Source organism: Corapipo altera, unplaced genomic scaffold (assembly GCF_003945725.1).
Source record: "Corapipo altera isolate COAL_440 unplaced genomic scaffold, ASM394572v1 59, whole genome shotgun sequence".
Classification (NCBI taxonomy): Eukaryota; Metazoa; Chordata; class Aves; order Passeriformes; family Pipridae; genus Corapipo; species Corapipo altera.
In genome coordinates, this window is record NW_020884917.1 from 2,947,415 (window position 1) to 2,974,036 (window position 26,622).

At 38.2% G+C, this 26,622-nt stretch overlaps 1 protein-coding gene across 9 annotated transcripts in view; it reads left to right on the forward strand.

Moving 5' to 3' along the window:
* TPK1 (thiamin pyrophosphokinase 1) overlaps window positions 1–26,622 on the forward strand; it is a 304,538-nt gene that overhangs the window by 48,033 nt on the left and 229,883 nt on the right. For 6 of the 9 annotated variants that reach the window (XR_003529755.1, XM_027656014.1, XM_027656010.1 and 3 more), the window contains exon 2: window positions 7,718–7,792. The exons of 1 other annotated variant lie outside the window; for it this stretch is intronic. Coding sequence is in view for 6 of the 8 variants with exons in the window: in XM_027656014.1 (XP_027511815.1) it covers window positions 7,718–7,792 (75 nt within the window). In the remaining 2 variants the exon portion in view is untranslated. Of the gene's footprint in view, window positions 1–7,717; window positions 7,793–10,167; window positions 10,187–21,321; window positions 21,392–26,622 lie in introns of those variants that run through there. 2 more of the 9 variants (XM_027656017.1, XM_027656011.1) reach the window with 2 other exon arrangements.

Below are 26,622 nucleotides of genomic sequence, written 5' to 3' on the forward strand. Positions count from 1 at the left end.
ACTTACCTGTGAATAATGAAGCAAAGTATTTAGTTTGGGGTTTTTTTACAAGGTAATTGCAATGAAATTCATGTACTTTTAAAGTTTACCTGAAGTGTGAAACTTGTGTCAGATTCTGCAGCCTTGGGGACTAGAGTTCCCATTCTGCAGAAAACCGTATCAGAAATCTCTCTTTTTTTTTTTTTTTTTTTTTTTTTAAATGCTGGACAATTTGAGTGCAGTCTTGAAAACTGGGAGAATAACATCTCAGCTAAAGAAACTCTGCTCCTTCCGGCTAATTCTGACCTTTGTTTGTGCTCAGATTGAAATGAAAGTCCTATTTGCACAAAGCATAGAATGATGGATGTGTGGTCTGGCCACATCTCTGGAGACAAGCAGCAAGGGTATGAGGTAAACCTAGCCCAAGGCTTTGCAGTGGCAAAAGGTGCATCTGTCAGTGTGTCCCTCGAAGAGCCTGTTTTAGGGTTTCTATACCTTGCTACCTCCCCAAAGTGACTGGTTACTCCATTGTGTTTATTTTCAAATGAGAGTTGATAATGGGGCATGAGCATCATTTCCATGTTTATAATAGTAAGAAGTATGACTGTTATGATTTCTATTTAAATAGACAAGTTCTCATGATTCAACTGTTGAATGTTGCCCTAGAGAGTTGAATCCTGACATGAAGTTTCTTTGTGATGGTGGACAATTTATCTAAAACTAAAGATTCAGTACTGGGAACTGTGTGATCTTATTCTGCTTGACCAGACAGATGTTTGACACATAAAGAGCAGAAGTCCCAAGCACTCAGATATGCAGCTATAGGAGTTAGTATGAAAACAAGTATCTCATCACACACTGAGATGAGAAATGCACCTCTCACATTCTCCAGAGAAGCACCAGAATTAATTGATAAATTTCATTGCAAGGCATAACACCCTTCTAGGAGCAGCAGTGGTTGATGATGTGGGTGGGTTATCCCATGTGTATGTCCGTGTTTGTGACTTATTGTGTTAAATTAGTTGGTTTGAATTCATCCACATAAGTTCTTATAGAGGGCTCTCCAGAGAGTAACATATTTCAGCTTTTCAATAAGACTGTTTGCACAAATCCCCTTTTCTTCTTACTCTTCTTACTGGAATTTACCTGGAGAATTAAGAGCTGTAAAATCTTTAAAAATCAATAGAATTTACATGAAAAAATTAACACTAAAATGCATTGACAGGGATAACACTGCCTTTGCACAAAAATCAGTTGGGTATGCATATTTGATTTAGTCATTCAATAAGTTTGAGAACACGTTTGTAAGGTCTGTGATCCTTTTGCATAATTTGTGCTGGTTTATTATTGGAGTTGTCATTCTTATGAGGAAAATTAAATGGTTTGTTTGGAGGTTTGGGATTCAGTGTGGTAAAATGCAGCTACACAATGTTTTATAAGTAGTGGCTATAATTAATGCAATAGTCCTAGCTTAAATGTTTCTATGAATTAAAGCTGACAACTACTTCATTAGCAAGAGCACAGATGGAGGAAGTGAATTTTACTGACTTGACTTGAAAGAAAGTTCAAGAAAGAGAAGAGCAGAATGAAGAGAGTTTTTGTATAAGGTGCACTATTTGTTCTGTACAAAGTGAGGGTTTTGCCTGAAAGATAAGCTTAAAAAGTAGCATTTTAGGATGTGATGTTAAGTGCTTTTTCATTTATAATGCCAATAAGCTCAAGTTTTGGGTTAACACCCCCCCACACTTTTCCTACCTGATAGATAGAAGTGTCAGTTTGTCTCTTAAGTATAACAATCTAAAGTTAGAGCCAAATTTTTATGAGTATGAGATTACAAAAGTGTCATGTAAATTAAACTGATCTAGTGGCATTAGTCATACTCTTTTGGTAAAGATATTCGTTAAAAAATAAAAAGAAAAAATTGATAAGCCACAAGCTATGTGGCTATTGGCATACTTACATTAGCATTTTGGTTTGGATCAAGAATATGATTTTGAAGCAAGTGTCCTGATCCTGCCTATTTACTGTGGTTGGCTTTACATGCAGAGTGGCTTTGGAATATGTAAGCTAATTTCCTTCTGGCTGAAAGAAAAATGTGCTCCAGGAGCATACATAATACTCTCCTAATGCTAATGGATATTTAGTCTACAGAACCAGACTAGCCTTAAACCTGAAGTAACCTCTCTCCCTCTCTTTCTTCCCAAAACATGTGTAGTGTGAATATCATGCCTTCAGCATTAACAGTTTTGTTCTGTAGACCTAATTTTATTCTGCCACGCTGCTTGCTAAGGTAGACCCAGATAGTGCTCACAGTCAACGAGTTAAGACATTAATTGATAAAACCAGAATCTTGTCTTGTGAGGCAGAAGTCAGCTTTCAAGAATTTCTACACTAGCAAGTAAATTGCCTGTTAGGAATTGTATCTGTGTAGCAGGTAGGAAACTACAGGTGCTGAGTTTCAATGTCTAAAAAATAGAAAGCAAACAGCCACATTGAAGAAACCCTTTCAGGAAATGGGGGATGCTCCTTAGTCTGATGGACTCATTTCTCCTTAGTTTCTGTCTAATCAGTCATTTACTTCATTTCTGGTGGGGAGACAGTTTGAGTATGTTTGGGAAGTGGATGGTAGTCCTTAATAAAAGCCCTGAATGAAATGGTTCATTTCAATAAGTTGGCCAAGTAGCTCTTTCCAGAGCATCACTTTTGGACTTAGCACTTGGAGAAAGGTGCTTACTTGGCAGAAAAGGGTGTAGATTTGCTGCTGTTCCCCCAAACTCTTTTATTTTAGTTTTAAAATCCCAAATCACTTCAGTAACTTTGATCTGTAGCAATAGCCTTATCTATCATTGCTGTAATTCTGCATGAAGATTACTTTATCTTCGCTGTTTTTATGAACTGCTTTCTTTAGGGTTTATTATGATGGGATCCCATTAAATATAGCTTATGTGGAATTCTTAGAATCACATATTAATTCTTCTGCAGCAGAAGAAACTTCAACTGCCATAAAAAGAACTGCCTCAACCTGTTGCTCTGCTGTCCTATCAGTCAATTTTGAAATTGTGAAAAAATGCCTTGTCCCTTCCCAAATACTCTGACATTTAAGCAAGCAGTGACTGTTCATTTAAAAAATTAATCTGAGGGGTAGGAAATTCCTGATTATGGTATGGTACTGGAAACCAAATATTTTTATTTTTTTTAATATCATGGTATAGATATCTGTAGATTGATGTGAGAGCAGCAACAACAACAAAAGGAAATTTTCAATGAGATCATTCAGAGTTTTTCTCTCTCAGAAGCTGTTTTATATTTGGACTTCCAGTTATGTGATTAGGAATATGTGTGACTGCAGTATGTTTTCAATGGATCTTAGTATCTTTTTGATCTAGATGTATTTCTATCAGTACAGAAATTTTCTGGAAACTGAAACTATCTTCCAGCTTTCAACTCTACCCCCATACTACCTGTCTCTTTCTTACTTCTTCCTCTGTACTAAACCTACCTCTTTGTAGATGTTTGATAGATCACTGGAAAGGAAAGGAATCACTCCTCTTCAGGCAAGCAGTAAAACACAAATACCAAAACCAAATCAAAACATTAACCGCTTAGTGAAAGCCCTTTTCTGTGGTTGAAGCTCTGACTTAGAAGTCATATTTTGTTAGCAACTTGAGGCATGCCTGTATCTTATCATAGCATGTCCCCCATTGTATATTACTGCTTACATAATTTCACAGAGACAGGGAATAGTAATGATCTTTCCCAAAGGCCCCCTTGTTTGAAGCACTGAAAGCTTTTTTCCCCCCTCGGAAAATTCAATAGCCAAGAACCTCACAGAATGTGGGATAACTCCTAGTGATATTATTCTAACACTGAAAGGAAGCAGAGAAGTGGTATGTATTATTTTACTGGCTACCAGAGAAAAGGTTGTCTTTAAAAATATATATGCCTTTTGCATATGCTTTGTGCCAGTCTGAAGACTGGCATATGACAAGGGAAAATCAATAAAAAATACATAATGATATTATAAATATTTATAGAATAACTAGATGAGTATAACATGACAGGGAGAAGTCAAGCAGGCTTTTAGAATAGCAGAACTGTGCTCTAAAATATATTGGAATTTTTCTGGGTGAGTTACAATGGGGTAAAAAGGCATTGCATAGGCTGTCAGGGACATTCACAACACTTTTGATTAAAGTAATTTCTAAGCAACCATGAGAAAAGCTTCATCAAAGAAGTGCAGCTAAATAAAAGGTGGAAAGCAGAGAAGGGAAAAAGTTTTCAGAAGGGATGACGTATTCACAGAGCATCCCAGTAGAAACCTGTAGGGATTGATGATTGATTGATTGATTTGTAACTTCAGACATTAGGGAAAGGGTTCCCTGTATTTCCAGCAGGATTAAAAATGATACAGCTTTACCCAAAGACTAGGAATTTTCCAAGTCTGCTAAAAGACTTTTTTAACTATATTTTTGCATATAACTGCCTATTGATGTAGTTTTGTATCTGTTAATACATACATATATAGCTTGGGCCTGTAAGACTTCAAGGTTTATAAGCAGCCAATAGAAAAACAAAATGAGAAACAAATTTAGTTCCATAAATGAAAGTAAAATTTTCCTATAGTCCAGGCCTTAGTGCACGGCTAATTCGTCTACAGGAGGACTTTGACTGTGGGAATTGGCTCCATTTGTTCTCTGTGTTGATGTAAACATCAAGAATAAACTGGAGTTTTTGTACAGAGAAATTTATTCTTTTCTGCTTGTACTGCAGATGGTTGAATTTGCTCAGTCTGCAAAAGCTGTAAAAATACATAGGGAAAGAGAAAGTTATACTAAAAATGGAAGAAACTACGCAAAAGACAGCAAAAGACAAGCTTGTTCTGCCTTTATCAAAGGCCTGCAAAAGCTTCTTCAGTGAAGATATCCATGTCTGGGGAAAGGTTATTTTTGCTGCTGAATTCTTGCTTATAGAATCCTCTTTCCCGTTAATCCAAACAGAGCACAATGTCATTAATGGTTGGGTCAGGGTGCTAATTATCTTTGTGAAAAATGGATGGGCAGACAGTCAGGAGATAGATGCTTCCTAATTTGTTAAGGGCTTTTAAAGATAAATGGCCTTGAAGTAGATTTGTTTTCAAATGAATAGCCAGTAGAGTGCTCAGAGCAGTGGCACAGTGAGCTCTCATCAGTTTTCTCAGAGTGATGAATGTTGCATATTCTGTCTGCTGACGTGGTCTTTGCCTTCAGATGTCCCAATTTATTAACAGTTTTTTAGGGCAATGGTGGTAAATTACTGCAGCTCAATTTTATTACTGTTTTACATATACCGAGGACTGAGCCCTGTGTGCAGCTTTATATTAACTCAGCAAGCACCATTAAAATATTGACATTTAGGCTCATTTTGGTAGCATTAATCGTAGCATTAATCATAGCATTTTATCATGCATTAATTGCATGAAATGACTGGTTTGAAATAACTGGAATGTTTACTTTTCTTAAAGCAGGAGAAACAATAATTTCCATTTCTCCACTTTTTCAACGTGTAACTGTGCTTTAGAAAACTCAAACAAACAACAAACAACCCAAAACTCACAACCTGCCTGCTTCTGATTGTGTGTGTTGGGGGCATCTTCTTCTTAGCTTCCTTGCAACAACTGAACATGTAAGAGCCAGCAGCTCTTACGGGCCTCACTGGAAGCTCTTGGAAGTGTCATCTCTGAAAATCAGCCTCTGAAGTCTCAGTGTGAATACCCACAGACAGGCCTTGGCTTCAAAAATGTACCTCAATGTATATAACAAGAGTACTCCTGATGTGCAAAAAATGCTGAAAATCTACAGCATTTTCATATGTTGATACAGCTTAAGGGTTTCAAATAGACACAGAAATGCCTTTTGTTATTCACCAGCAGGAATAGGCTTACAGCACCCATGCTATTTGTGTTACCCTATCAGTGAAAGAACCTGTGATACTTGCTGGCTCTTTTCAGTGGAGGGCATCACTAGATGATTATGTTTAATATAAGGAGCTGGCAGGCTCTCTCACTTAACAATCATTAGGAGATCTGCTGCGGAGTTCCCATTTTGTGAGGCAGTTGGAAATTGGCACTTAGTTTGGATGTATTGTTTTCTACCTTTCTCCTAAAGTTCAAGGACAAGGCAAAACTGTTCGGACTACACAAAGAAAAAAGTTTTTTTCACTTTCCTTTGTTTACTAGGTCCTCTGACCTCTCTGTTTATTCCCTATGAAAATTTATTCCCCACATAAATGTATTGCCCCATATATACATGAATTAAAAGGAAGTGTGGACCATGTCAGGAAAAATGAAAGTGGAAGGCATGAGGGGAGGTATTTCAGAGCACCATGCAGAAGATAGCTACGATAATCATGTAGACTTTTTGTGGGGTAAAAATTATCTAGGTCGTTATGTTTCTCTTGATACTTATGAAAGAGGACAATACTGTTATTTCTGTTCTAGGGAACTGAGGCATAGAATGGGTCAATGGGGAAACCCTAAATCACTCAAAAGGCAAAATGCAGAATAGTGGTATTCCAGTCACTAACCTTCACTTCCTACTCCTAACCATGCATTTAATTAATTATTTTAAATACTACTCCTCCCAACTCTCACCCCAAGATGTTCCTATGTCTTCAGGACTTTGACCACATGTTGTTTTCACTGGTAGCATCATATGGCTTAAGCCACAGCTTCATCTGTAACCTTCTGCCTCCTGCTATACAGGATCTTCTCAAAAGCTTAAAAGACTTTCTAGTGATAGAGGTTTTCTTTTTTCAATTACAGTGGCTTCATATGACCAAATAATACTTCATTAACCTGATTGCCTAAGGATATCAAGCTCCAGAGGAAACTTGTATTCCTGTATGATTGGCAAGATAATTAGGAAGTGAAATAATGCAAATCCCACCACAGGCAGCTGTCAAAAGATTTATGTATTTACTCTTTGAATTCAAAGTGTGTCATATCATAAATCCTTTTTTTCTTTTAAGGCTTTTATATCTGTGGGTTTATTATTGACCTTCACAATGCACATTTTGCTGGGGCAGGAGGCTTTATGAGCTCAATCAAGTTGGGCTGGTAAATCCACCGAGATTTTTAGTCTGCAGTACCACCTAGATAACACAGGTTCAAGTACACTTTTGCTTTTACTAGCTTTTGATTTGAAGCTCCTGGGTCATGGGCTTTCATTCTGTATTTAGAAAGTATCTACCAGAGTGGATCTACCACAATTAGAGCTTTTATGTGATATTAAAACACAGGCACAGAAGCCACTGATGGCTGCAAGAGTTCTTCATTGACCAGGAGGGTGGAATATTGAATGTAGATTAGAGACATCTTCATATGAAGTCACCTACTGCCTTCCCTGTTAATAGAGGGCAGAGTGAAGCTCATGTCAGTATTTGTTGCATCTAGGCAGCAGCAGCAGCAAGTGGGAGATTAAATGAGAGAGCTGTATAGATATGGGGTCCTGTTGAGGGTGGCCTTCAGTAAGTAAAAGTCACTTATAAATTAAACGTTTAATAAAACCCTACCAAGTAAAAGGTATCTAATGAAGTTCTGACAGCTTCTCTATCTAAAAGTGGTGAAACCTAAGAAGCAAGGAAATTTGTGGAGTTGATCTAAGGGGGTTGGATCAAAATTAATCTGGCAAAAGGAAAATAAAAAAAAAAGGAGAAAAAAAATCAATAGTCTTGCTAATGAGAATCAACATTTATCTTGCAGGAAACCTGAAGTTTTGCCTTCTGATTCTGAACCAGCCTTTAAACAAAGGTCATTTCCATTGTCTGTGGAGCAAAGGTAATAATAACTTACATACATCTTCATTTGCTTATTTACTTAGCTGTTACCTGGCTAATGTACTTCATGTCTGTTGAATTGCAGTGTGGCAATTTCCTCTTTGCTAGAGCAACCTTCTGATGAGGGCGTAAATTGGCAGAATATGTCCCTTGTTGCTGAATGCAGCAAATAGGCTGATTATGCAAATTTTGCATCTCTGCATTGCATACGTCAGTGGGAAGTTTATGGACTGATCTATATAAGACCAGATCTTCATAGGCAGCTTAGGAGCAATCATTGTTTTGCTGACAAAGTGCAGCAGATCAATGGTGCATTTAAGAGTCTGGAAGCAAGCATTCCTTTAAAGGTCATAAGTGAAATGTTTTAATTTTAATCAAAATAAAATGAACCGTGTAGATATTAAGTTGTGAAAGCGGTGGGAATTTGCGTGCTTGTCAGAAATATGCAAATCAGATTTCACTACCCCTTTGTTAAATATGCACAGTGCTAATCATCATCTCTGGTATGATAGCTTCAGATTTACTGACATTTTGTGGAGATATGTAAATCTCTACAAGCTTGGAACTATTAATTCCTCCAGTGCAGGAATGTAGTCCTTCAGAAGCTTTCTGAAAAGCCACAGGAACTGTCTCCAACTTGTTACCAGGATGTGAACCTTGCAGAGATTCCTCTTAACTGACTGAGGAAGATAGAGCTATTTGATTTCACCATAGGCATAAGGACAGGCAGGGGGTAGCTGTGCAGTTGAAAGGAATTGGAATAAGTGGCAGGATGTATTTGTATCACTTAATTCCAGTAAACACAAATTAGGTGCCTATACAGCCAGACAAGTGAGAAAGAAAGGGACAGAGCTGCACTAGATGATTCAAAGCATCTGAAGAAGTGCTGTACCCCAAATGGGCTTGCTTTCATTTGCATAATCAGCAAGAAAAGGAAGTGGAAGGGCTGTCAAGTTATTTTATAGATGTGATTCTACTTATTTTTGCATTTAAAAAGATGCATTGAGAGACCTGTTCTGTATTAAGTAATGAAGGAAAGAAGGTGAAATATTTTGATCTTATTTCTTTGTCCCACCTTTCCTGTTTTGAGGGTTGAGGTTAAAAAAAGAGACAGCAAGTCAGACATGCACAGTTAATGGCAGTATTTGGTGTGTTGTAGTACCTTGCAAGTGTTTGTGCTGTGTTCTGTTACTCAGACTGTGTTTTTGTCTGTCCTTTAGAATTTTAAGTCTTCCTCTTTTGATCTAACCTTCCGACATGGAGTGCTTCTAACTGTTAACACTAACGGTCTCTTAACTGTAGTGCTTCTGTAAAGGCTTGGGATAAGAAGCTGAATAAAATCGAGTAGACCTAAGACTGCCTTGTGTGAAACTACCTCAATGGGTTCCTGTTCTCTGAGCATAATTGCAGTTGACAGTGATTATTGGTGCTGTGAATAGTGTCCCAAAGAGTTTGTGACACCTAGGAGCAGAAGTCCCATTTAAGCTAATAAGACTTCTGCTGGTAGATTACTTTTGGAAATAGGTGGATATTTTCTATCTAAGTAAAATGACAGGAAGGTGGTGACATAGTGGACCTGAAATGTTTTTTCTTCAAAGCAGCTTCAGTAAACCTTAGTGAATTCAGGACAAGGTTTTGGCAATGCCTGGCTTACAATTCTAGTGGACTGCTGTAGATATCAGCAATCTTCTGGATTCTACTTCTGAAAGAGTTTCAGCACAGAGGCTGTTGCAGGACTAGGAGAACCTGAGGAGTTTGGTATGGAAACTGAAAGAATTTCTGAAAGAATGAAACATCCTTAGAAACTGTGCTTGATGACCAACTGTATATGTTTGAGATCTCATAAATGAGTGATGAGAAGGAAAAAATGGGGCAGTTAATCCACAGAATATTACCAGCTACACAAATTAAAGGGAAAAGGGAGAGAAAAATGGAAAGGAAGAAAAAGAAGATAAAATATTGTCCATCTTCTCTCTAAGCTACAGCAATCTTGGGTGTTACACTGACTACAGAATGTGTTATTTTCAAGTAGATTGTGTCCTGTCAAAATAATTCATTTCATTAGCCTTGTCAGTTTAGCGTCAAGTAAAATTGAAGGTGTGATTGATATGTCCTGAGTTTGAAAAAAAATCACATCGATAAGTGTGGCTGTTCTAGGCTGAAATCATCCCAGGTGTAACTCCTCTTGACCTCAAGAAGAAGTGGTTGCAGCTAATTAGCCTTTGTCTTATTACAGACTTGTGAGAAATCTATTTTTACTGACATACTTTTGAAAAAAAGTATTTCATTCTGTACAAGTTTGCATGAACTTCCTTCCCTGTGCTTTGTGAAGGACATTGATCAGTTTTCATCACTTCCAGAGGACATCTTTTACCATTCTTGCCATACAAGCAGGGTAAGTGAAAATAGCGAGTTAGTACAAGTTAAAGACTATATGATTTTAGTTTATTTTATTCACTATGTAGTAAATCAATCTAGAACATGTTCCCTTTGTGTTAGGTACAGTATTAGTGCTGTCCCAAAGGATGAAATTTCAGGATGAAATGTGGAAGAAGGGGTAGTTTTTCAAAGCAGGATGAAGAATAACATGACAGAAAACACTGGTTGTTCCCTGAAAGATTTATTGGGTTGGGTATAGTGAGAAGGAACAAAGCAAGTGGCAAGCAAAATTGAAGAGAATAGGTCAGTAAAGGGGAATAGGTAAGGGGAAAAGCTCTCACAGTAAGTGAAGCTGATATAAGGAGACTGAATATGGAAAAGTGAGGTGGATGCAGAGGGTTGGAAGTAGGCTATGAGTAAGCATAAGGCTCGGAACATCAGTCAAATCCATCAAAAGTGCTTTGACCATAGCTGCTAATGCAGTGATTTTTACCTGACAAAGTTGTATGGATTCCCTTGCAATCTTGATCCTAATTGTGGAAAATATATGCAAGAGTCAGGGTCCTGCTTTCCTCAGAGCTGCACATTTTTCTGTCTGTGAAGTCTCTGTAAGGAAGACTGAATCCAGTATGGCCTTACCTTAACAACACCCTTACACTTTCTAAATTCCTGCTTATGTGAATTTTCTAGTCTCTAGGGCTACTTTGCAAGTGGTTTCACATGTAAATATATCTTTAACAGAAATTACTCTGAATCTAAAATCTAAAGCTGTCTTTATTATAAGTATGAAAAGTACATAAGCCCAGGCTTTAATGGCTGAAAACAGAATGGGCTTTCTGGAGAGTTAAATGAAAGTTCCTGAGGGTCTGATTCTGCTCTTTAAAATCTCATTAATCAGAAATGCAATGACTTACTTATGCCAAGAATTTCACCAATGTCTAGTGATTGCAAGTGCTTCTGTTTTTTAATGTCTCCCTAGGGAAGAGGCAGAATTATTGCAGTGCTGAGAAATTACCTCTGTAAAATTGTCTCAAGTTCAGGACCTGAAAGTTGTTTCCTGTTTCTGAAAACATTGTCCCTACAAGCTACTCAAATGATCCAGAATTGTCTTCATGTCCTCACTTGATGATAGGATATTAAATGACTGTACATTGTAGAGTACTTTCCTTTCTTAACTGTTGACAGTTACAGCTTTAAAGAGCAAGGAATTATGCTTTGAAAAATGAGATTATTATTTCAAGAATCAGAGTAAAATGACAACATTCTACAGCAATCTGATGAAGTTGTGCTTTACAGTAAGAAAATGGGTCTGTGGATATTTTTCAGTTCTTTCAATTGTTGTGATACATTGGCCACTGTGTCTTCCTCAAGAGGATTGTGATCTTTTTCTGCAAATAAAGATGTTCCATGAAAGCTTTTAATCAAACAGAACATGCTGAAGTAGTTTAAATATTAGCCATTTATACTACCAAATGCCCTTGGCTGATGTACTATACTAAACTACCAATACCCTTTTGGAACAGGCTGACTGAATCCTGACAAGGATTCAGTATTTAATGTTGGATAAGTAAATGAGAAGGAGACATCTGTGAAACTGGACTGCAAAAATATGTGCCCTTCAGATGTACATTGCTAAAAATGGTCCCTTTCATGGACCCTTCTTTTCAAGGAAGGAAGTCGGGGTCTAGCTATGTTTTCATATGCTGCCCTACTGACAGCACTGACAGCCACTTCTCTAGATGCATAGTATATAGTCATTTTATGACACTTTGTAGATTGTGATCGTGGAGGAATTCCAGAAAGAGGAATGTTGCCCACCCTGGAGCTTTCAGCTCTATATTTTAGGGGGGAGAATCTGAGTTAACAGAATACATCCTTCTACACTGCAGCAGCAGTGTAATAACTCAAATTCAAACTCTGTTAAATTGTCTTCATGTATTTTTTTACACTACTTCTGTTGTGATTGCTTATCCATAAATTGAGGTTTTTTGCAAGTTTCCATCTCTATCAATACCCATATTGCAACAATCAAAGTGTCTAGTGGATTTTAAATTGTATCTTGAATGTGAGGCAAATTTCCTATCAAGGTCAGCCTACTGTGTGGTGAAAATGCTACTAATGAATGGATGGTTAGCACCTGGAGGTGACTTGCATTGCAAAATATCTCCTCTTTTGAGTAATCAAGCTGGGAAAGGTGCTAATTTGTATCACCAATTTCAGAATCATCTCTCTTTGAATGCCACATGCTCCCATGCATTTTATGTTCCATATGCTTTTGTCTGCAATCTAATTGATGACTGATATTTTGAATGTCTTCTGTTGAGGTCCAAGAGCTGTATGTAAAGGTAAATAAGATGCAAGTGGTGATGTAAAGCTCAGGTAGATATACAGAGGGGATAGTAACAGATTACTTGGAACAGTTTTATTTTCTCAGAGCAGAGAAAAGAATATTGTAGTTTAATAACAGGAGGAAAATAACCTGACTTTCCCTGGTGCTATTTTTTCTTGTCCATAGTTGATACCTTTTCGTCCATTATCTTTAGTGGTTGAACTCACCTGCACTTCTGGAATTATTGGTATGTACAGCCATTCACTTGCCCTTTTACTTATCATCAACAAACTTGCCTTGTTGGCATACAGTGAGCTTTTTTCTCACCTTTTATTTTCATTTCTAGCTGAACTTACTTGTAGTATATCTCAAATTTGTACTGGACCCAGAATTGGCAGCTGGCATAAAACTTAAGGGAATTCAGAGCAGCTACTATTAATAAATAGGAAAATGTTCATAAAAATGGTGATTGGGATGTCGCATGGACTGGTATGCTTTATTGCACTTTCCAGCAGGCATCCAGACTAGCAGTAATTCTTACTGTGGGCCTCAGCAAAACTATTCTGTTCTTTCCTGAGAACAGAGGGACTATGTTCTATTAGATTCTGGATATGTCAAAATGAAGTTCATTTTTTCCACATTTGAATCAAAACACGAATATAATTTTTAGTTTGTATTCAGTAACTTAAATTAGCTGTTCCATGCCACTCAGTTTAGATTTTAAACAGCATTTTGTTGTGGTGGTGTGCCTGTTGTTGGACTGCACACAGTGAGTTAAGGTCCTTCAACCGCAAGAGTCTGAGAGAAGTTGTTTAAAGTATTCTTAAGGGTAGGGAATCTATGATTTAAGAATTTGAAAATCTGACCCTTTCTAGGGCTAGCTAGCCCCGTGCTTTAAGCTTGGAAATGAATCACAGAATCATTTAGGTTGAAAAATACCTCCAAGATTATTGAGTCTAACCTTTGACCAATCACCACCTTGTCAACTAGACCATGGCACTAAGTGCTACATCCCATCATTTCTTAAACACCTCCAGGGACAGTGACTCCACCACCTCCCTGGGCAGTCCATTCTGATGCTTAACAACTCTTTCCATGAAGAAATTCCTCCTCATGTCCAACCTGAACCTCCCCTGGTGCAGCTTGAAGCTATGTCCTCTTATCCGGTCAGTTGTTACCTGGGAGAAGAGACCGACGCCCACCTGGCTACAACCTCCTGTCAAGTAGTTGTAGAGAGTGATAAGGTCTCCCCTGAGCCTCCTTTTCTTCCGGCTAAACAACCACATCTCCCTTAGCTGCTCCTCATATGACCCTCCAGACCCTTCACCAGCTTTGTTGCCCTTCTCTGGACATGCTCCAGCATCTCAATGTCTTTCTTGAAGTGAAGGGCCCAGAGCTGGACACAGTACTCAAGGTGCAAAGTAGTATCTAGATCTTAGTACATGCAGTAGTTTCCATTAGCAGGGATTTGGGGAAGAGAGTTTTTCTAGACTACACTTTGCCTATGACTCAGTGTATAAACTTGATGTCTACCAGATTTTCATTGTTGAACTGGAAACTTTATATTTATCTTCATAAAACTAAGCTTAAAACTCTGGAAATATGGTACATTTTCCTGTTGGTGACTGTATATTGTTAGTGTGTGTCTGGTTCAGAATTGGGGCTCTTGAGAAACATAGCCTGGGGATGTGAACCTAGGAATTTGCAAAAGTGAGTCTCATTGATTTTTGTGAATTTTTAGATAGTTACTAGCAAAGCTGAGAACAGAGCTGATCTTCCAGGTCTTTTGGATAGTTCAAGTTTACTCACCATAGTAGAAACTGTGATAGAATGAGGTCTTTGGATAAAATTTGAGACATACTGGGCTATATTTTTTTTGTTGGTGGTGATTTTAATTTTCTGCAAATCCAGCAACAGGAAATTCTGAGATCTAAAAGGATTTTTTGTTTGTTTAATGGATTTGAGATTTTTTTTTTAAAAATTAAATAAAAAAGAGTAATTAAGATTCCCCTCTGTGATGCTTTGAAAAGCTGAACCCTGCTGAGCTGAAGTTCAGAGTAACAGAACAATAGAGAATTACTTTGAAGTACCAGTGAGAAGCATAACAGATGATTACAGCACAAGAAAAAAATGAGAGGTTATTAAAGTGCTTTTTCTATGAAGCCAGGATGCAAATCCCATTAGGGGAGTGCTATTGTCACAAGATTTGCTCTGTAGATGCCTTTGATAGCATCCTGTTATATATCACTTTACCATGATGTTTCCCAGAGGACTGTTGAAAGAAGGAGCTTTGGAAAATATTATCAGGAGAATGCTTTGGAGCACCCCAAGCAGAAAGAGAAGCATAAAGCAATAGAAAAGAAAAAAAAGATTCATAGCTCATTTTGTTAGTATTCAGCAAGAGAAATGGTACTGGGAATGAACCCAGGGAGCAGGGGTGAATGCATGAGGTTAGCATAAGTAAGACTTGTGACAGAAAAGAGCAGGTTCTTAATCCCATAAAAGGAACATTTGGATTTTCACTGCCTCAAGCTACACAGTGAAAAGCATTTAAAAAGATTGTTTCTCTGGGAGTTACTACAGGGCAAAAGTATTGTTTTCATAGCTATAGCTTAACATGAATCCACTACAAGGGTAAAGTGTAAGGTCTTGTAAAAGATGGATGTTATTTAGAGTTGCTGGTGTCAGGATCTTCTCACTGGCTGTGATGGCCTTTGGATCAAACCGTTGTGTTACAGTCTTCCTTTTTCTCTTACTCCAAGGTTGCCTTAGGGCAGAAAAACTGTTTTTATTTAAAAAAAAGTTAAAATAAAACAAACAAACAAACAAAACAACTAAAACCAACCAAGCAAAACCAAAATCAAACAAACTAAACAAAAACAAACAAAACACAAACCCAAAAGCAAACAAACAAAAAACCAAAAACACCAAGAAGCCCATACTGGTATAAATGTCTTATTTTGGTTTTCAAATCATGATTGCTTTTAAAAAGTGCATCTCCTCTTTTTAATTTGCCTAAATCTGATTGTATTTCCAGATTTTGAATTTTAGAAGTTTTGATTACTTTATTACCATGGTTTTAAGAATAACTAAGGCAGAGAACAGTTTAACTCTTCTGTAATATGTTGAGACTATGCTAGTATTTATTAGCTACTTGACTGATAGAGTGTAAATCTTTCACTGTGTTTAGGGCCTGAAGTCACATCAGTAGTTTGAGATTGTGGATGTTGGATTGCTGGTATTCACATCTGAATGGTTTACAGACTGTCTTGCACTCACCCATATTATCAAGTATTAAAATTGAACTTTAAATTCATATAAGTAGAAAATAGCTAATTTTTCTGCTCTACTCATTATCTCTGCTCTTTTGTACAGGTAGGCTGTTTTGTTAGATTTCAGCATTATATAAATGTGTTACTAAAAAGAGTACGTGCATTTGCATTTTGAAAACAACATAGTGAGATTATTTTTTTTTAATGTAATTGGTTAGATTTGGGCAAAAAATTAGCACGTAGAAGTGGAACAAGTATTGTGTCTATTAACACTCTTTTTTCTCACAATTCTTTATTTAATACACTGAGGAGATGAGGGTGATGTCTTTGCTTTCATTGACAGTGAATTACACTGGAACAGAAATTAAAAAATTGTCATATATTTCTCATTGTGGAAAATTCCATTGACCTCAGAAATAATGGGGGCAACCTATAACTTTTAGGGTTTTTACTATCATCTTTCATTGTTGGAAGCTTTATGACTAGCAGCCTGGTGTAGAAGCTCTTGATATCAATATGCCTTCAGTTACTTTGAATTAATTTGGTTCAGACCTTCATAAAATTCCTTCTTTAGAGAGGACCTGCCTCTGTTTTCACTGAAATAAACCTTAATGTTAACTTTGGTGTCCTGGATAAGATGTGAGCAATTGGTTCAATGTAAGCTGCAGTAGCACTGAAGTAATTTGGTACTTTAGAGTATGAGTATTATTCTCTTGGATTTTCTTGTGAAAAATCCCATCTGCTTATGTTCAGAACCCAAGGTCTGGCTCATTAGGAGTTCTGTTTCTGGCAGTATGAGTTATTCAGCAGGTAACTAAGTTTTTCCTTATGTTTGAACATGCACTTGTCTTTCAAGCTTCTTGATGTTACCTACATCAAGTACTTGGCTTTAGCTCCCCTCTTCCAGTAAGCCATAGTAGTCCATAGTATTAGCCTGGTGTTTGTGAGGTGTAATAAGCTATCAATAATTGATATGCAGGTTAAACTGGATAGTAAAATCTGGAACAGCACTCTTGAAATGTGTTTCATCAGAGGAAGAAAAGAGAAAGAGGGACTGATTTGACATTGCAACTCTTTGAAGAGGCAGAGACATTTTGAAGTGGAAGAACTGGGGAGGCTCAGAATGCGTCTAGACTGCACTGTTTGAAAACGTTAAGTGGCCTACAAAGAGCACAAATTTGTAACATGCTGTCACAATGACTTAAAATTAACTTGGGGATATGCCAATTCTGTACTTTACTAATAAACTCCAGATATTTACAAAGAATTTTGAGTAAGTTATTTAGTCTGAGAAAATACATGGTTCAAGAAAAGAACACAGCTCATGTTTTAATACAGGGTTAAGATGGGTCTGTTGGACTTTGAAGTCCTTTGAGGTACAAAGCAAAAGTGATCTAAGTGTAGTATCTGGCCCAGATCATACCAAAAAGTAAGAGACTTTAATTATCTTTTGGGTTTGGATGCCCAGATTGGCATCTTAAATGGACTGTGGTTTTCCAGCCTTCTCTTTGACCCATCCAGGACTGAGCACTGAGCAGCTGAGGCAGTACATATTAACAGCTTTGGCCTATGTTTCATCTTAACTTAAAACCACTGAAAACCCTGAATATTTGAACAGTCCATTTACTGTCTTGACAGATAATCCAAGATAAAGGGAATGAGAATTATACCTTCTATTCCTAGGAGGATAAATATTAAGTTCCTTACTCCTCACACAGAACATGACTGCCAACAAACCTTTGCAAAGCAGCAATGCGGTATATGCTCTCATTCTCTAAAATCTTCTGAAGTTGAAGAATTTTAGGAATCAGGAGAAGAATTTTCTAGGTGAGCCTACATCACAGAAGCAGTATAGAAATGGTCTCTAATTTTCATCGGGTTTTTTTTCCTATCTCAGTTTAAGTAAACATGGAAAATTGCATCCTCTGTGATGGATACTGCATTTGAAGGAGCCTCTGTGGTCATTTGGACTTAGATCTTTTCATTGCTAAAAAGATGTAAAGTAATTACAGATCTGGAACATGATTTTTGATGAGGTTTCTGAAGAAAGTGATTAATATCAGCAAAATGTCCTCAAGAAGTCACAACATTTGGTCACTGCCAAATGAATTGCCCTTAGCATGGCATAGATCACATGTCAACTCTTTAACTGAAATGTGTAATCATTTTGACAAATGTATGCAAGGCCATTATGTAATATCAAAAGGTGTATTTAAATTGCAGGAAGGCTTTAGATCATCAGAAGACTTCTGTCATCAGTAGTAGTCTCACCAAGAACTTAGAACCAGGTGAAACCTTGGAATACCTCACAGAACTGTTTTAGTTCACTCCACTTACCTGCTTAGCCAGAGACTGTGCTTCTTGATTTGTTTTCTGAGGTTGGATAACTGTTTCAGAAGTTGCTGTGGGAATGGAGTGTGAGCAAAGACAGTGGGAGAGGAACATGCCCAAGTACATAGATCATTACTGTGTAATCCATCATTTTTAAGAAAAAAAGATTAGGTCAGGACAAAAGGGATTGCAGCCAATTTTAATTCCTGGGAATACTGACATATTAAGGAAGTAGTCTAGTTCTTCTGATTTGTCTATACATTGTCCTTGGTGGTGGTGTAATATAAATAATGGTGATATTAGCAACTGTTTGACAAAAGCTAGTCTCCTTCTTTTTTTTTTTTTTAAGTTTTTATCTTTCCCTCTGCTTCCTGAAAGAGAATAGAAAGCGTAAGAGCCTTCATGAGGCATAGCAAAAGTCCACTAAATCTCACACTGACAAGGTTTAAAGTTTCTTCAGTAGTAATGCACTGGGTCTTCCAGTTATATCTCACTTAACTTGGGACATTAGTTTCTTAGTTTCCTGAGTTGATGCCAGTGTTTTCCTCTCAGTCAGTCTCAGGAGATCTGAGTTGTCTGCTGGCTCTGCACAGAAATTTAGATATGTCTACTAGGTACCTAAAATTGAGAAGGTGTGTAGGCCTAAATAGGAGCCCAGATGTCAGGTTATTTTTATTTCTGTTTCCTTGGCCAGTTTACTGCAAAACCAAGAGGCAAGTGAAACAAGAGGTGTCTATCTGCTTTACTTAGTCTCGGTGTTATTTGTCTTGTACCTTCAGATCTTTCCCACTAGCCATCTCAAACTTGCTTTCTCTATTTAGCAACAGGGGAAGGACAATGAGGTTAAGACCCTGGAGACTGCAAAGCTATCATCTAATTTTGAATATGCCTTGGTTGTCCTTTTCCTTGACCACCTCTTTTTCTGTAGGCTTATGCACCTTTGTCATAAAGCAACATTCTCCGTAGAACTTTGTAAAACCCAGATACATATTAACAAGGTATCTGAAGTTGACCTTTTGTCTGGGAGGGAGATTGCTAGTGCTCTTTGCAGTGATTTGTGAAGTTTTCTTTCCTTGGTGAATTTAGGATCAGTTTAGTGTTTAAGCTTACTTCTAAATCATGCATTTAATTTTATTGCTTTTTCTTTAGATCTATAGATTTGAGTGAACATTAATGTATTGGTCATATTTCATTCAGTGATTATGGTGCTTGATATCCTTTGTATTCACCTTCTAGAAAAGCTTTGGCAGCAGAACTGACTATGCCAAAATGGATAAGAAAGGGTAGAAATAATAAATGCACTATCAATTTGGTTGACATAGTTCAACATTTTAAGTTTTGTTTGACCCACTGTTCATCTCTGGCAATTTAAATATACATATGCAATGTCCTTTTTTAAGATGTGCAGGACAATAGGTAGGCTTTATTGCCATTAGCCTCATAAATCTTTACTAAAAGAGGTTTCTTTTATATTGCAAGTGCATGCCGCTACTGTTGTCCTTTAGATATTAAGTTTAGAGGAGTACAAAATTTGTTGAAGTTTGCTGCAAGTCTTAGCAGTTTTTGTGGTGTGTAGGATTTTGGGGGGGGGGAGTTTGTTTTGGTTTTTGGTTTTCTTTATGAATGTGCTGTCTTATCCTACTAGGACTGCTTATAATAACATGAATAACTGCACATTAAACCTTTGTCCTTGTTGATGCAGTAGCATCACACTCTCTAGACCACTTCTTTATCAACGTAGTGCAGGATGCTGTAGTTGTTAACCCATCTTACTAGCCATAAAAGGTTGGGAAAAAGGATCTTGAGAACACTTCAGGGCAACAAATTCAATTTACATTTTATATGTTGCATTTGCAGTAAAGATGTATCCAGCTCATTCCCAGGTCCAGAATCATTGCCTGCAAACTGAATGCACCGTGTGGCAGTTTGAGCCACATTAGAAATCTAAGATCCAATTTCCAGGCTCCCCCAGCCCTTCCCACAATTTATCCCAACACCGGAGAGAAACTTTCAGGCCAGAGGCTTCTACAGGGGAAGGGGGAAGTATATACATTTATTTACACAAATAAATATACTGTACAAACTAAAAGCAACTATATATATATTATTACACTTCTATGAGTCCCTTCGAAGCTTCTCCTTTTAACTTTAGTCTAGGAAAGGCCTTTTCAGGCTGGGAAGTAACCAGTCTCTCCCTTGTGGGAGTGTTCGGGGCCCCTGAATACTCTCTACCAACCTTCAGCTGTTTGTGGAAGTCCTTCCTTCCTCACGAAGTCCAAGAAGGTAGCTCTGAGTCCTTTCTCCTCGGTCCCATGTCAGTCTCTGCTGTGTCATTGTCTCTCTCTCAGTCTCATACCTTGGTTCACTGTTGCTGTAGTGTAGCTTATCACAGTAGGCATTTGGAATCTTCATTCTTCCAAGTCAGTTTTCGGCTGCCCCCAGTCAGCTTCGGCAGGGCAACTCCCAAGCTTCTCTCTCTCTGGCCCGTCTCCAATTTCGCCTGGGATTCTTCTCCCTAGTGCTGAGCTGCTTCATTATCAGCTTGTCCACTTGGCTCTGCTTCAATGCTGAGCCTCTCCTCCACTTTACAGCAGAGGGAAAGAAAAAGGCCCCCCTCCATAGCTTAACTGCAAAAAGGGACAGGGGAGAAGGTTTGGCTTCAAGGCCTGCCTTCTCTCTCTCCCGCTTACCAGTTGTTTGTGAGTCGCATCCCTCACAAACATACACTCACTCCAATGCTATCTCTAACTCTGGCCTAGGCAGAGCTGGGGGGCCACAGGGCTCCCCTTCCCCGCCAGAGGGGGGAAGAAGGAGCCCAGCCACCCCCTGGCCTTCTACACCTACACGCAGCAGACACCAACAGAAAGACTGCCAGCAGCTTCCAGTGCTGTGTATATATGATTTTTAGCAGAAGCGAACAAGACTAGTGGTGATTGGCTCTCCGGGGAACACTGTCCTGGCACCCAGTCACCTCTGAGCCCCCGACTCCCAGGGGGGCCATCTCAAACCATGACACACTGCTAAAAAGAAACTATAAAAGATTTTTTTTTTAATGGTTTGGGGGTGTTTTAAACCTGTTAATCCTAGTTTGTTTGTGATACTTTTCCTAGCATTGTTTTATAAAAGAAGAATATCACTTGTTTCCTGTGAATTAGTGCAGTGGCTTGAAGCAGGCTTAATGAGATGTTTTTCTTCATTCATAGACGCAGTTGCTGAACCTGCAAAAGAGGAACTTGTATGGATATTTCCTTTTTGTTACTGAGACTGCAAGACCACTGTAGACATTCAGGTGTGAGTCTGTGTTAGATGCTAGTGGATATCAGTGGATTTGATTATTTCTTGCTGAAGTATTTAGAATTAGAGAATGGTAAGGAATAATGCTCTCATTAGAGACAAAACCCACTTTGATATGGGCTGAAGAATTTTGAGCTTTGGTTTGGGAAACCAAGTGCATTTCTCCTCTTCACTTTTCCTCCATGTGGAGAGGTCAGAAATCATTTCAGTCTCTGCTCCCTTGGGAGTTACAGTGATTTCTTTTTCTACGATCAGTTAGGAGCTATTGGTCTTGCCTAAGGGAATCTAGAAAAAGTAGGACATGAAAGTGGGACATAGATTTGCATGAGGGCACTGAGTCCTTCCCTGATATCTCTGTAGAAGAACTCCTCTCTGTCTAAAGATGGATGATTGATTGTCTAGCCACATGTCTCTATAGGTCACTTAAGAGGTTTTCTAGGTCTAGAGATGTTTCTTGTTCTCATGTCATACCTCATTTCCTGTTTGGGAATCACTACCAGAATCAGAATTGTGATTCAAACCTTACTGCAGGAACATACCCTGCCTGTGGTCTTTCTGAAGTGCTAAATGTTCCCAGACACTGAAGGAAACAGTAGAAAGGAGGACCTGGCACCACAGTCAAGTTTGAATCATACATGTTCTGAGCAATACTGTGATGACATGAACGTTAAACCATTTCTGGGATATCTTCCAGTTCACTCAGCATTTGAAATGTAGTGCTAAAATAAACAAATTATCCCAGAGTTCAACAGAGACCAAGAACCAACCATTCATTTACTTGTATTAAAGCAATTGTTTGTTCAGAATGTTGTTTCAGTCTATTGTTAATCCTGTAGCATGGATTTATTTTGTTTAGAAAAGGTATTCTGCATTCTTATTGGAAGCAGCTGAGAGAGAAGCTGAGTGTGAAGATTGATACACTGTATTTTCACAGGGAATATATGGCATATTTGGGCATTCCAAGGGAAATGCTGAAGTTACAATATACTTGAGCATAAATGAGTGTAACAGATGCTTTTTCAAAGTAGCTTGGAGAAATTGTGCCATTTAAAATTCACAAGTTTCATTGCCTTCGATTCTTTGGAAAATCCTATTCAAATCATGTAAAAAGTACATGTTCATCTAACAGATCCTCAGACTTTCTTTCCCCATTTACAAAGGAAAGCTGGGAAAAGATCCTGTCATGCTAAGGTGCGAGTATTCATACAGCGCAAGTCTTCTTTTTGTTCATAGTTGTTGTTGAGATCTAGTCAAGCAGTGATGTTCATCAAAGTTTAGGTTTTCAAGACTTATGTGGACAGGTTGGTTATGATAAGGCAAGAGGCCAAAAGTCTTCATCAGCTGTGAAGGTTATGTATGGCTATGTGGCAATGCACACTGAACGCTGTCATCTTCCTTTTTTGTACAATTTATTAATGTTTAGAGAACAGGAGTGGATAAATATTCTTTGAGCCCTTGTTGGCAAAACACTGCAAAGTGTTGAAACCACTGGTTAGCTTTTCTGTGACTTCATTAAATCTTGGTTCAGTGTCTATCTCCTTAAAGTGTGATGCACTGTGAATGACAAGCTGGCATACCATTCTGAGTGTCAATTTGTTCATGAGAATAAATCACAAACCTACAAGGTAGTAGGTTCTCACGTTTCAACAGAGAAGCTCATCCAGACAAACTCCACACAGCAACACTTTCCCAAGTAATACTTTCCTTGAATAAGTGTTCTTTGGAGGAATGCAGTAAAATGAATCCTGAATGTTAGAGCTATTTTTCAATCTCAGCTTTTTTTTATCTGCCAGCTTTCTTTTGGAGTATAATCTATTAAAGTTCCAAATGAGTGTGAATTCCAGTTCATTGCCCACTGATGTTATTTAGGCCATAAGACTTGTGAAATGGATTTTATTGACACGTTTGGAAGTTAACCCTCTCTTATGCTCCTATTTAGAGGATAACCTCTGAAAGGATAGGCTGCTGTACTTATCTTGTCCAAATCTCTGATGTAAAATCTTTAGAAATGTAAACAAATACTGATGGCTTGGGCTGCAAATAAATTATATTTGTCTCGCTCAGAATTTTAATACTTTTCAGTAGATTCATGAGGAAGTAAGTAATAAACTAATGTATAATACTAAGGTATTTATTCAGATGTTTTATATCATTAGCTTTTATGTGCAGCCATAGGCACTTGAGACAGATCTCCTGTTCCTACTTATGTCAACAGTAGTTGTTTCCTTGACTTCAGAATTTTAGAAAGTGTTGTCCTCAGCCACCTTCACTGCCCTTGCTAATAGATCTCATCACTCTCCAGAGCAGCGAAGTCTGTGCGAGAGTTGTCCTTACCCAGGAGAAGAAGGGAGAAGTTTCCAATAGGATGAGCTGTCTGTGCAGAGTTAATGACACTTTATTTCTTCCCTCCATCACCCTACTCTCAAAGATGCTATAATGGAAAACAGATATGGACAACTACTTCTTCTGTTTCACATTCTTTATCTGAAAGTTGCATTTTTGTAAGTAGCTCATAAAAGAGTAATAAATTTTGATTTACTAAAAGCCATCTGGTTAATGGATTGTTTCAGAACTATTTATAATAGCAGCTATCTATGTAATTAACCATTATAAAACATACTGCTTATGCCTATAAGTTGCGTATTGCCATTGTTTATTAACCCTTTGCAAGTGACGTATGGCTTCATTCTAAAGTCCAGGACAGATTTTGTTTGAAAAAAGTGTAATATTGAGTTAGTGACTTTAAATAGCATTTGTAGCTGTATTGTGACTCCAGAAATTGTCTCCCTTCATCAATGTGTGCTGTTCTGGAAGGCTTACACCTTGAATTTAAATCTGGTTGTTGATATTGTTTCTTAACTTCAGAGGTTAGTGTAAGGAAGTGTGGTGACACGGCCTGAATTTGGTCAGCCTGAGCGATGGGTGGTAGAATATATGGATGTAAACCTCATCTTCCATTCAGCTGAAAGGACAGACATATTGTGAAGAGCTTGAGATACAAACATGCAGTGTTTTGTTCTGATCTCTGTATTTACTTCAGATGTGCAGCACTGAGATTCAGGTAGAGTTTGGCAGACTTTCACCAAGTCCAGCCTCACCCCTCCTTGTTTTGGCATACTCTTGCAGCTCCTCAGAGACTGGCACTGCACAGCTGACTGCAAATTTGGAACTCTTAGGAACTTACCACAGATTTGCTGCTGACTGGTAGAATGAGCTTGAGGAAGTGTAACACTGTGTCCTAATTCAACTACTTTTAGAAACAAAAAGGAAAGAACCTAAAGGTTTCAAATGGGGTTTATGTCCTTCTCAGGGATATTCAAACCTATTCTAAGAGGTGGAATACCACATATCAGTTCCTTGGGCTGTGTTGCTTGAGCACCACCTCTTTGTGGTGCTCAAAAGTCTCCTACTACTTAAGACTATTTTCCTGACTGTTTCTTTAAAAGTCTCCAAGGATCCAGCAAAATAAAAATGCTTAGCTGATCTTGTGTGAAAAGAAAAAGACTGCGAACGTGCAGCAATTGCAGAGAAGTTGGCAGAAATTTTTAATGTGACTGAAAATGTCTGAGTGACAAATTAGTAATAAAAATGTCACTAATTAGACCATAGTAGAATCTTGATAATCAAAACTACTTGGGTGAGACTAAATATATTCAGATGACGGGGAGCCCAGATAATGGGAATCAGCTGAACAGAAAGACAAGCTGGCAGCTTGTTACAAAGGCAGGCTTAGATGGTGGGTGTTTTGAATAAACAAGCATCTAATGTAATTACAGAACACAGTCCAAAAGTAGTAATGAAAGGACAGCTGGATGAAGAATTTTAAATAGCAGGGAAACATCATCTCCCTTGAATGAAGGAGATCAAAGGCAGTGCTAGAACTCTGTATTTTTATTGAGGCAAGTAAGCCTGAGAAGTCTGGCTTAAACCAGACTGAAGTCTTCTCTGTTCTGCTAAAAAAGATCCGATGTGCTCAAAGGAGCATTTTGGGTCTCCTGTTCTGCCAACACGAGTTCGTGACATGGTACGTTAATAGGATTTGAGTCTGCAGCAGGATAAATTACCTCTTTAAGAGGGTTAGGGCTAGCTGATTTCCTCAGGTAACAGGTTAGTTCTGTGGTAGGAACTGGTGACACACCTTCTGGGAAAAGGGAGGAGACATGGGGGGGTTTGCTTTATCCTTGGGACAGCTGGTTTAATAAATGCAGTTTAGTAGGAAATATGCTGAAAATGCTAGCAAGTGCCCTTTGCAGGAAGATGAAAGTTTGACAGTGAGGGAACAAGATGTCCACAGAAAAAAAAGGAATAGTCCAATGTCAGTATCAGCTATTGTACGAGGAAGAAAAACCATCAGTCTTTGACAGGGGAAAGTCTTTTAAAAAGGAGCTTTCTGATTCCTTGGTTGTTAAGTTGCACTGACTTACAGAGATGCTGTGATCCTTTAACTCATTTATTCTGCTGGTTCTAATGCTGCATTTTTGTAATTCTTACCATCCCTTCTCAGGTGGGATTGTGGGAGAAGTAGTACATTAAGTACCTAGTTTAGTGTTTTCATGTGAAGCAAACTTATGGTGTGAGGTGAAAGGGCCTCTATGGAAAAGAAAACAACCTTAGGGAAACAGGGCTATAGAACTTGTAGGATGAAATGGCTGTGCTATGAATGTCAGCTTTTCAACTAGCTAGTAGCTTCTCAATCACTATGTCATTGTGAAGGGTGTTTATTACAATGAGTGAGAGCTTGGTTCCAGCTTTAAGATAATGCTTACACCCTCCAGAAAATAGATTGGGTGAAAATAACCTTATTCTGCTTTGTTTTTAAAAAATTTTTCTTGCTGATCCAGCCATGTCACACCATAGCAAGACTAAACACAAGTGTGATTCCCTTTATCTTTTCCAATTTGCTATTGTAATTACTGTAATGCAGTGTTACTGAGCTATCCCTTCTATGTTGCAGTAGGATCATTTGTGATGATGGCAATCACAAAGGGTGTTACTGCTACAGAAGCCCTGATCTATTCTTGAGAATACCACTTTTCAGCACCATTGGATTTGAGGCACCTGCATTATCTGTCCAGAGGTCCTTCCTGGTGAAGGCAGAGGCAGAGACACACACCTCCAGAAAGGTGACTTGGAGTGCCAACACTAACGTCCTGACTCAACTCACCCTGTTGAGTAGTCTCCTGTCTTGTCCTTCTGACTGCTGTGCAAAGATTTTTAGGATCAGTT